Source organism: Gopherus flavomarginatus, chromosome 5 (genome assembly GCF_025201925.1).
Source record: "Gopherus flavomarginatus isolate rGopFla2 chromosome 5, rGopFla2.mat.asm, whole genome shotgun sequence".
NCBI lineage: Eukaryota > Metazoa > Chordata > Testudines > Testudinidae > Gopherus > Gopherus flavomarginatus.
The window spans coordinates 40080073-40091893 of record NC_066621.1 but is presented as its reverse complement, the minus strand read 5'-3'; the positions used below and the strand labels follow the sequence as shown (position 1 = coordinate 40091893).

Sequence of the window (11821 nt, the reverse complement as noted above, 5' to 3'; positions counted from 1 at the left end):
TCCTCCACGGGCAGATCTCAGTCTGCAGGCACGACCATTGCAGTGATTTTTGAGTCTGGGGGGTCTCTGCGATGGAGGGGGCGGGGAGGCCGCGCTCCACGCACCGCCCGTGTCTGTGCAGGGGAGTTGCAGGATGCCCGGCGCGTGGATGCCCAGCGAGGCTGGGGAGAGCTCCGGGCTCGGTGCTGAATTAGCAGTCACATGAGACTCGGGGAGGGGGACGTGCATGCTGCAAGTGGAGCCGCCCAGAGGTCATGTGACCTCCATCCCCCCCATCTCCCCCAGGCGGCGGAGCAAGGCTGGAGCGGCGGCGCGCGGCGGGCGGGGGATCCCGGGATTGCCGCAGCGCTCGGCTGCAGCGCGGGGCCGGGGAGGCGCCGCTGGCCCCCAGCCCGGCGTGGGGATGGCTGCAGCAGCGCGCCCGGCGTGAGGGGCCGCGGGCAGCGCGGGGCGGGGGCCGGAGACAGCATGTGGAGCGGGTAGGTCTGGAACCGGCGTCTTCCCTCCCTGCCTTAAAAAACTTCCCTGCGCCATGGTCCCTCTTTCTCGAGAGGGGAGCGGGGGGACCGGCTTGTCCCCTGTAGCCGCAATGGAAAATCCGCACCGGGGGTGCCTCTCCCTGAGCCTGTGCTGGCCGCCTGCTCCCCCTCCTCCAGCCGGTCTCCCTGGGGCGTGCACCCCTGCGTGCTCCTGGTCCCTGCTCATCGGTGCTGGATCTAGGGGTGCTGGAGGTGCTGCTGCACCCCCTAGCTGGAAGTGGTTTCTGTCACATGCCGGGTTTACAGTTTGTTCAATGGTTTTCAGCACCCCCACTACACAAATTGTTCCAGCGCCTCAGCCCTGGGCGCTCTGCCGTGGGGACCCCAGGCTAGGGGTAGGGTGACCAGATGTCCCAATTTTATAGGGACAGTCCCAATATTCGGGGCTTTTTCTTCCATAGATGCTTATTACCCCCCACCCTCGTCCCGATTTTTCACATTCGCTATCTGGTCACCCTAGCTGGGGGTGTGGAGCACTCAGCAGTCACTTTTCCTTCCTAGCGGGTGGAAAGGAGTGAAACTTGCAGACGGTCTGAAAAGGAGGAGCGGAAAGCCTCTGAGGAAGGAGCCAATGGCCCCAGGCAGGTGCTGGGGGAGATATACCCTGATAGGGTTGTTGGGTACCTGGCTCTGGGTCATTAGCACTGGTCCTTTGGCTCTGGGTTCGGATATTGGTGCTGAGAATACTCAGGGTCTGTTCCGGAGCAGCTGGTTATGGCTCCATTAGTGCTTGAATGGGAACTCTGTGGGGTTGTGTGATCCTTTTGGGAAGGAAGGAGGCTTCTTACTCCCCCAGGGATCCGCTTCCTGTGTTATCTATCCTATCCCCTGTCTTTGTGCCTGTGCAAAGAGAGATGGATGGATGGCAGAGACCTTTGATTGTGTGGGAAGGGAGTCTATTTTCCCTGGAGTCTGTAAAGTTTTAGATCTGCTCAGACCCAAAGTAGGGAGCATGTTAGAACAGCAGAGGTGGGAGCAGGGAGTGACCTGACCTGAGTTTCTGCAGTGTTCGTAAAGTTTCTAGAACCTCAGATCCAGGAGGCTGCATTCTCCTGAGGTCACTGATACCTTCGACTGTGCCCACAGCCCCAAGGAGCAGCCAGCGTGTCAAAATGAGGTGTACAGGCAGCATGACGAGAGAGATGCCATCTGTAGTTTCTTCTTCTTCTTCCACGTGGAAACCGTGTTTATTTGCTAGAGATTATTTTCTCCCTCAGAAACTGCTCTTCAGCTGCACAGTGATGTGGCTGTGTGAAAGGCTGGGAAAGGGGTAAGGCAGAATCCATGAAGCAGAGGAAAGCTGCCAGCGTGAACAGAAGAACATGAGGGAGAAGAGAGATGAGAAACTGATGGGCTGCAGGAATAAAGAGAAACGTGGGGGAGAGAGTGCTAAAGGGCAGAGAGACGGGGTTAATGCTGAACGGCTCAGAGAGAGTTAATGGTGAAGAGAAAAGGAGATGAGTTGATGGGGAGAAAAGTCATCACTGGAATTTTGGGTCCGATTCTGGATCCTGCTGAAGTCACTGTCAGCATTTCCGCTGACTCCCATGGGAACAGGATTGGGCACCTAACAAGGAAATCGTTTCCTAATATGAAAACTGCCCCTGGTTTTGTTTTGTTTTGTTTTTGTATTAAAGTGTGATCTATAGGCATTGCATTGTTCATCTCATGGCCTCTGGGCAAGTGAATGTGGCGTGTGTGTGTGTGTGTGTGTGTGTGTGTGGTACACTTGCCCTGGAAAGAGTAAAATATGGGGGAATTTACAGCTTCCAAGCAACTAAAATTGCACCATCACTAATAGTGGCATCTGCAGGAACAGCTCTAGTTCAGGTTGCCTGGGCATTTCCAATCTAACTGCTGGTTTTGAGTTTCTAATAACTGTCACCATGTGGGCTGGATTTTTCAAGGTCTGATCTCTTCTAAAGTGTGTGTGGGGTTGGGTGAGGGGGGGGTGTATGATACAGAATCTGAATAAGGCATGAACCACAATAACGTGCCAATAGAGTATATTTATGTGTAGCATCTTGCATAGAAAAATACTGGATGCTACTTAGTTAACAGCATATACAAGAACACCCCAGCCTGTTTCCTGGCTGTTTGCTACCTGTAAAGCAAATATGAGACAGATGAACAGCATGCTACAGTATAGTAGGCAGGTAGCATCTATTGTGGCAGGACATAAACCTTTCAGAGGTATGTTAGTGAGTGCCTGTGCAAGTCAGGTGAGGCCGCTGTGTGTCTGAGGATGTACATGGAGACTGGTTGGCTGCGCAATGCTAAATCAGTATGGACAACACTCTGTTTTTCGAATCTGTGCAGTGAATCCTGCCTCCTGCTGTCTCTGCATATGTGGATTTCAGGCTGATCTGTGGCAGGAGATCAGAATAGAAGAGCCAGGATCCCCTTGTGAACTCAAATGCAGAGTTTAGCCAGAGAGACGCGCAGACAGTTCGTACAGGAAATAACTGTCAGATCAACTCCACAGGAAACGAGTGGGGCCTGCTGAAAAAAGTGTGGATCCTGCACATTTTTCTCTTTTTTTTTTCTACAGAATCCAACTAAAAAAAAGTTTCTAGCTAGTATTTCCTATTGTGAAGAGCCTTCGAAATACCCCCCATCATCCTGCAGAGCACAGGCTCCAGCCAGTCTGGCAATAGCAACAGCAAAAGGAGTGAACCTCCATCACCCTCTCAGTCTCAGTGAAATGTTGGTTTCAGAGCCCCATCAGGGCAATCTAGATAAAGGCTTGGCTGCCTAGTCGCCTGGGTACTTCACGATCCTGTCTATACTGTAGCCACGGCTGTGCTGGGGGACTGGTTACCTCAGCGTAGTCCCACGACATGGGGAGCGTACTGAACTTTCTGGCAGTGGAGCTAGGATCAAACTGAGTTAGAGGACTGCAGAGTTCCTCAGCAATGTAGTTATAGTGTAGGCAGGACTAAAAATGTCCATCATGATGCTGGTTTGTTCATTCCCTGCTTTGCCGGCTAGGCAGGGAAGGGTTCTCCCAATCCCTGCTCATCGTTGGCCCATGGGCAATGTGGCACCTGCTCTTAGAGGAGAGACTCATGTTTCCTTCATTTAACACCTGTCCAGCTTGCTTGTAGGGAAGCTGGGGTTCTGACTGGTCACAAGGTTTGCCCCCATTCCTGGATAATCAGCCCTGTGCTGTCCAGACTAACAGGCCTGGGGCCGGATGCTAGAGCCTAGAGCTCTGCACCCTGGCATTGCATCACTGGAATTGTTGCTTGGGAGTCGTGTGGAGGTATAAAGTGCAAGGGAGACAGCGTAGTTTAGCAGTCAGAGCTCAGGATTGGGAATCACAAGACCTGGGTTCTTACCCTCCTGTGATACCCTCTGACACAAAGCATGACATGGCCGCTAGATGTGGTAATGCAGCGGCCGCCTGGTAGTTAACAAACGGTCTCTGGTACTCTGGGTGCCTTGTGTCCTAGTCCTCGCTGAGTCACTGTGTGACTTGGAGGAAGCCCATTACCCTCTCTGTGCCTCAGTCTCCCTGTCTACACAATAGGGGCTATAATGCTTGCCCCTCAGCGTTGGTGTGAGGGTCATTTAGTTAAGGTTGGTAAGAAACTCTGAGACCCCCTGGTGAAACATAGCACCACAGGGCTTGCTGTTCCTGGGCTGGAACCTAGTTCCCTAACATGGTTTGAAAGTGTGGTATCCTGTCCATAGAACAATGCCAGACAGCCCTTCTTGTACCATTAGCTGCAGTGTATCTGGATGCACCTGTAGTCTAGTAGTAGGTTACTAAAAAAAATACCCAGGTTGACTGCACACCTCTAAACTATGGTGTCCCTCATATAGCTGTCACTGGGAACACATTAAGTGAGTCTCCGTTAGGTCCACTGTTTTTACTTGCTTCTTCCTTGCTTCCCCTGTAATTCTTCCCTCGCCTGATTTGTCTCTGAATTTGCTTTTCCTCCATCCTATGAAAAAGGAGAAACAACAAAAAGCAAAGGAGGAGGTGGCTTACATGAAAAGACAGATTAGGTCCCCTCTAGTCTGTTTCTCAGCCGGGGAAGGATTGTTCTGGCAATATATTCTTCGGGACTTTATCCAATCTCATTTTAAATTTTTGAATTCCATCCCATCACTTACCGGCCTGTTAACTGCCGAATAGACCTCCCTCTCTCCCTTTCCTGCTTTGCGCCACATTTATCCTTGGTGAAGCTCCATTGATTTCTACAGCGGTATGCTGGGGTGGGTTTGTCTCATACAGTTTAAATATTCCTTTGATTAACTTCATCCCTTTCCTCCTAGTCATACCCTGTTAGATCACCCTGACTAATTCTTCTCCTTCCGTGGTGTTTATACCCTTCAAAGACTCTTAATCCCATTTTCCTTGTCATTGTTTAGACAAATTATACATATTTATGTTTGCTAATCTTTTCTCATACATTAATGCAGCCAGCCCATTAATTATTTCTCTTGTTCTCATCTGAATACTCTCTGATTTGCCAACCGTGGATTTGAGCAGCCCAGAGCTGCATATAATATAGACTTGGTGTGATCTCGCCAGCACGATGTAGGGAGAACCAGCACCTTGCTGGTTGGTCATATAATATTTCTCTGTGTGCACTCCCATACTGTAGTTGCCTATTTTTGCTTGCATTGCATTGTGAGCTTCTCTCTAGGTTGGAGTTTGCTATGGGTTCGCAATGGAAAGAGTCTTGTTGACTTCAATGAGCTTTGGAGCAGGGCCCCAAGGTGTGTTGCTGCTTCCCTAGTGCCTCTGACCTGTTGAATATCTCTGTATGGATTACTTTTTCTCTGTGGTATTAGCTTTCATTTTTTCTGGCAGAAGCTCATTTAATTTCTTGCCCATTCTTTCCCCACACACCTTTTCACTTGCTGCTGTTTTCAGCACTTCCCAATTTAGTATAATCTGCACATTAAATTAGTGGCAGCTTCCCTCCCCTTCCAGATTGTTAATGAGGTTGTTCAATAAAATCATGCCTAACTTGCCAATCTCTGTAATGTTCCTCTGGGCACCAATCCCTTTCGCAAAGCTGCCATTTATCATTCGCTACACCTTGAGCCACTTTTCATTCAACCCATGTGACAGCACTCTGCTGTTCAAGCCAACTGGAATGAGATCTGCCTTGTAACATTTTGTGTGACACTCTCATCAAATGCTTTGCTAAAGCCCAGCTATACATTCTGCCTTCCTCCTGGTTTTGTAATTCAATTAAAATTGCCATTCAGTTTGCTTAGAATGATTTGTTCTTAATAACCCATTCCCATTATCCTCTAGATGCGTAAAGACTTCTTTCTCTGCGTATTTTTTGTGTTATTTTATGTGGCACATAGCCTGGATTTATCAGATAGCAATTGCTGGGATCGCACTTTCTTACTTTTTAGAAGATTGGTACCACATTTGCTTCCCCATCCAATCCTGTGGTATCTCTCCCAGTTCTCTCATGATTTATCAAATATAATTTCCAGTTGTTATCTAGTTCTGTTAGCACCCTGGGATTCATGTCATCCATACAAACTGTTTTTATACATTCTGCCCCTCTTCGCTGTCACCCCCTGCCCCCGCCTGCCAATTATTTATCTGCTTCTTATCAACAGTTGAGAGCAGGGATCTTGTCTTCAAACCTGCATGTGAAGAACCTAGCTCACTTGGGCCTGGATCCAGTGCCTACTGAAGTCACTGAGAGTCTTTCTCTGTGCTTTAGGAAGCTCTGGATCAGCCCTTGGTGCTATATAAACAATAATCACCATACAATCTTCATTACAGCCTAATTGGCCTAACCTCCTTCTCCTGGTTTTCTTCCTTAATGCAGACTTTTAAAGAGGAATTTGGCTTCTCAGCCTTTTGGTTTTAATCATTCATTTTAGCCCCCTTCTCATTTATTAATGCCCTTCCCTTTCTTCCCAGTAAAGAAGCTTCTGTGGGCCTAATCCTGCTCCTTTAGAAGTCAATGGTGCAGGCCCTGTGCAATACACCTTTAACCCCCAGCAGCACTCATTCTCTGTGCTTTCGGATTAGTTGCTCTCTTATCTTTTCCTCCCACTCTCTACGCCCTGTTTCCCTGCACCGCACCGTTCCTTTTTTAAGCAGGCTCTCTGAATTGCATTGGCCGCTGCTTGTTCTTCGCTGTCTTCTATCCTAGAGCAATTGTGATCTGCTGGGACTCATCTCATCTGATCTTTTCCCTTCTCTCTGCCTCTCTCCTTTTCTGTCTTCTCCTTATTCTCTCTTCTGATTTTGCTTTGCCTTTTTCCTTTCCTTTTGGCTCTTGCATTTGGATCCTGCTCCAAATCCACCAGCTATGCTACTCCACCTTCCCATTACCCTCACCTCTATTGTCCCCTTCCATGATGAACAGCCTGAGGAGTGGCACAGCAGAACACAGACCAAATGCGAGGCTGATATTCTCACCCACGTCCAGCTCGGAGGAGGACAAAGCCTCCACAAGGGGCTATTGACACCAGGGTTGGCTGTGTCAGTGCACCTGGAAGGCATATTGACCTCCGATGGCACATTGTATCTGTGGCCATATTATCTGACAGCAGTGGTGGGTTGCAGCTTTCCCTGCTGGAGATCCCTGACAAGCTCCCCTTCAGAGCTGTGCACCTTCCCCAGCTCCCCAAGGACTCTCACCACACACTAACGTCTCCCGACAGCTGGGTACTGACCCGGCTGGAGCATTTCCCTCACCCCCCAGGCAATGCTGGAGTCACCCCCATCCAACCCCTTGGGAATCCCCAACTCTGCACATCCCCTGGATGAAGTGGGAGCCAATGTCCTTAACTTTAGGCCCACTGTGTGTTTGCTTGTATCCCACACAGACCTCTTGGTGTCTCACTGTTTTTTTATCGTAAGTTACGTCCATCAGAAATCCTGGATCAGAGGCAGAGGCCACTTCACAAACACTGGGGCTCCCTGAAGTCACAGGACTGAGTCTTGCTGTGATCAGCTTTGTTCTTTGTCCCTCAGAGTGAGGTAAGAGGAGCTCTGTACAGTTCATTCCACATGAGGGTCTTGCAGGTGAGACCTTAAAAATTGAGGCCAAGGCTTTGAAAAGAGACCCCAACTCTCTCTTGTGCAGTCTTATTTCATATAAAAATTTATCAGGGACTGTAACTTTGCACTTATACATAGTCAGTGTTTTCAAAGTGCTGTACAGACATGAATGAGTTAATTATCTTTGCAACACCCCTGTCAGCTAGAGGTGTAAATTACCTGCACTGTAAAGATGGGGAAACTGAGGCATAAAGAGATGAAGTTACTTGCCCAAAGCCACTCAGTAAATCAGGGGTGGGGCTGGGATTAGATCCTAGGACTCCCAGCCCAGTGCTCCAACCACAGGACCATCCTTCCCCTTGTAAGGACGCATCGCTCATGTCATTTTAAAGCAACCTGCATTGTGTCTCAGTTGGGATCTTTGCCTCAGTGTCTCTCACCCTTGGGCCCTGGTGATGGAGGTCTTGCTAGCACACACAGCTTCTCTTTCCAATCTCTGTTCCCCCAAGGGCTCAGCTGGGCTGTGTCTGGGTTTGGAGAATTCCCTTGCTGCGAATAACGGATACTTTTATTCACAGGCGCCATTTCAGATTTGGGGGCTGGGGGGCAACTTTAAACAGGATTCCAGGGACTACTTAGGCACCTGAAGACTGTAGTTGTTTTGCAGATAATAACTTAGAAATATCTTACAGGAGCATTATGTCTAATTCCTATATAAAGAAAGAAAAATAAATATTAGACCCACTCAGCTCTCATACTAACATGTTCTGACATCTTGTGCCAAGTCACTTAAGGGACACTGGTTAGGTTTAAAAATTTAATGTATATTCTTACTTTGTTACTAACTCTTGAATGAAACAATTGTAGAAAAGTTTAGATTATTTTCTATCACTTTTTTGCAGTGCACCAAACTTGGAATAACTTTTGAAAACATCCTACTAGGGCAGGGGTAGGCAACCTATGGCACGGATGCCGAAGGCGGCACGCGAGCTGATTTTCAGTGGCACTCACACTGCCTAGGTCCTGGCCACTGGTCCGGGGGGCTCTGCATTTTAACTTAATGTTAAATGAAACTTCTTAAATATTTTAAAAAACCTTATTTACTTTACATACAACAATAGTTTAGTTATATATTATAGACTTGTAGAAAGACATTTTAGCATTTTTAGAAGGTATGACTGGCACGCAAAACCTTAAATCAGAGTGAATAAATGAAGACTTGGCACACTACTTCAGAAAGGTTGCCGACCCCTGTACTAGGGCAAGCCTCCCTGACTGGGGCTCTAGGCGTGTTTCCCTACTACAAGTAATAGACTAGAAACTGACTTTAAACAGGAATTAAACTGACACTTTCAAGTCACTTTCACAGTATTGCCAACCACAAACATTCAAAAATGAATCAGGCTCACCAAAAATCATGAGATTGGCTTTAAACTCACGAGATTATGTAAAAATAATAGATTTGGTGTTCTTTTTATTTGCCTTCTGCTTTTCAAGCTTTTAGGGTGCACTGGGGTCCACAGCCATGAGGGCTAGAAACTTTTTTTTTTTTTTAAAGAATGAAGGCTGAAATCATCACATATTCACTTGACTCCAGCATCTGGGGCTTTAAGGAAAACAATAATTATCATGAGACTTATGATAAAATCATGAGAGTTGGCAACACTGATTTCTGTTTATAGGCTAGTTACTTTCCAGAAGGCTCTTAAACACAACACTACAGTGACTGAGTTGCAATTTTCACAGGAGAATATTTAAAACCAAACACCAAGAAAATGCCACCTTTTAAAGCTGAGAAAAAAATTGAGACTTCTGAGGTCTGTCAGGGCCACTGCAGGCAGGAAAGGAAAATAAACAGACACAGGAGCTCTGGGCAGCTCTTCCTCTTGAAAGAAGGTTGGAGGGTCAAATCTTATAGTCCTTAATCAAGAAAAACTTCTATTGCCATCAGCACCTTCACTCATAGATATTAACATGTGCTCAGTAACTATACACTTCATACTTAAATATCTGAGCCATCTTATCCAGGGCTACACATTTTATACACATTGGCTCCGGGACTGCATTTCCTGCATATTCTGCTGAGCACACAGATGGTGCCCAGTGAATAATGTAAATCATGACAATAATCATCGACTTTATGGACTCTTTGGATGCAGTTTCTGATCTTTGTTCTGGAATTGGCCTGGGTACAGCTGAAACCCTAAGAATTTGAGGCATAAACACATCTGATACTCATATGACGTTTTCTCATTCCTTCCTTTTCTCAAACTCAGAACAAAAAATGACAAAACAAAATGATTTTTGGTTAAAATGTAAAATTTCACAGCAGCCATTGCTCTACAACCTAGCCTTGGCAGAACCTGCCACCCCTTGGAGGTTAAGTGATCTCCTCTCATCTAACTTTTCTTTTCTTTTCTTTCTTCTCTGCTGCTTTTCATGCTGTCAACCATGACATCCTTCCCAATTGTCTCGGCCGTTTGCTGAAGTCTCAGAGAATTGGCCTTCTTGATTTTGCTCCCATCTATCAGAGTCTACTTTTTTTGCAGCATATAACGGAGAGAGAGGCTGGTCCAGTGGATAAGGAGCTAGCCCTGAGAGACCTGGGCTCTACTTCCCCCATGGACTTCCTGTATGCCTTAGGGACAGAATTTCAAAGGTTTGTAGGCACCCAAAGAGGCAGCTAGGCATCTAATGGGGTTTACAAAGCACTTAATCTTCTAGTTTGAAAATCTGGCCTTTAGTCTGTGTGTGCCTCAGTGTCCCATCTATACAATGGTAATAACAGCACAGCTTTACCTCGCCAAGGGACTGTGAGGAGAAATAGGTTAGAGATTGTGAGGCGCTCAGATACTATGGTATGGGGGCACACAAGTAGCACAGGGAGAGTGGGAACTTCTCTATACCACTGCTGCTATCCTTTCTCTGAGTTTTGGCCACTTCTTTTCACCTCTACCCGCCAAGCCTCCCACTTTTCTGAATGTAACCTTGGCTCAGAAGGCTTGGCTGTATTTCTTCTGCATTCCCTGAAACACCCTCCACCCCCAGCAGAGGAATTCGTGTTTTACAGGCTCATCTAATGACTTCCAGATCCTTAATTTAATTACCAGCCCTTTCTTATCTTAATCACCCTGCCTCTGTTTGTAAACAAAATACTGACTCCTTGCTCCAGGGCCACAAGCTGGGAGCAGCAGGTCTCCTTTGCAGAACTCACATTCCACACTCAGGCTGTGCTGCCCTTAAGAGCTCTGCCAAGGGAGCTCATCTCCTGTACAAAACTTGGGGTGCGGGAGGGAGCCCCTCCCCCCATGGCACCTCTGCTTTTATTCCTCCCAAGGAGCTGTGATCTCCCCATGGGCTGTTCAGTTCTCGCTGGCTGGGTGCCTTCTGGGGGCAGTGTGACAGCACAGATACGGGGGGGGTGTGTGTGGCCTCTCTGCCATCCCTTCGATTGTATTAACTCTAATCTCCCTTTGACAATAACCTGGTCCTCATAATGGGCTCCTGGGCCCAGTGTGTCCCCTGGTGATTCTGTCTTGGTCCTTGTTCAAAGAGCTGAATGGAAGGAAGTGGCTTGTTTAGGGTTTTCCCTTCCTAGAAGGCCGTCCACCAAGGGAGAACAACCCAGAGCTGCCACCCACAGCGCACAAGCAGCTCTTCTGAGCTAATCCTGCCTGATGCCCCTTGCGTCGCCCCCCTCCACTCTTTAGAGAGACTCTGGCACTGAGATAGTCTGTGCTGCTTCCCCAAAAGCCAGGGCGCCTGGGATTGGGATGGTGAGAGATGAAGCCTGTGAGTTGCCTCCCCTTCCTAATCTTACCTCTAGAGAGGTGGATTCAGTTTCTGGAGTGGGGGGATTAGCCCCTGAACTGCAGGTCCCTTAAGCATGGAGCCCCAGCAGTCCCGTGGTTGTTTTGGGATGAGGCTGGCCCTGCGTGCCATTAACGCCCTCTCAGCTCTTCGACCTGTGTGCAATTAACATCTTGCTTGGCTGTCCTGTACCCGTAGGGCAGTGGGTTGGATGTGTGCGCTGCCCTGCTCTGTCCAGCGCTGTGGGGACTCCTTTGTGGATCACCAAGCCAGGGGGAGCGCCATGCAGCACATGCGCGCAGTGGGGTGAGACACCAGCATGATACGATCCAGCCAGCCTGCAAATGCTGTTGGAGACCCCTCCGGACTGCTTTGACGTTATCACCTGAGCTGTGCATTAGCCTGCCCTGTGTTCTAGTCTCAAGTGGGACATCAGCTCCATGTCGCCCCCTTGCCCTTCCACACCCCCTAGAGC

General features: G+C 48.2%; 1 protein-coding gene across 2 annotated transcripts in view; it reads left to right on the top strand.

Annotated features, from left to right (window-relative positions):
• The first annotated feature begins 386 nt into the window (after positions 1–386).
• Positions 387–11821, top strand: part of RAB3IL1 (RAB3A interacting protein like 1) — a 34923-nt gene continuing 23488 nt past the window's right edge. For both annotated transcript variants that reach the window (XM_050952918.1, XM_050952917.1), the window contains exon 1: positions 387–479. In XM_050952918.1, the coding sequence (XP_050808875.1) occupies positions 469–479 (11 nt within the window). In that variant the 5' untranslated portion in view covers positions 387–468. The remainder of the gene's footprint in view (positions 480–11821) is intronic.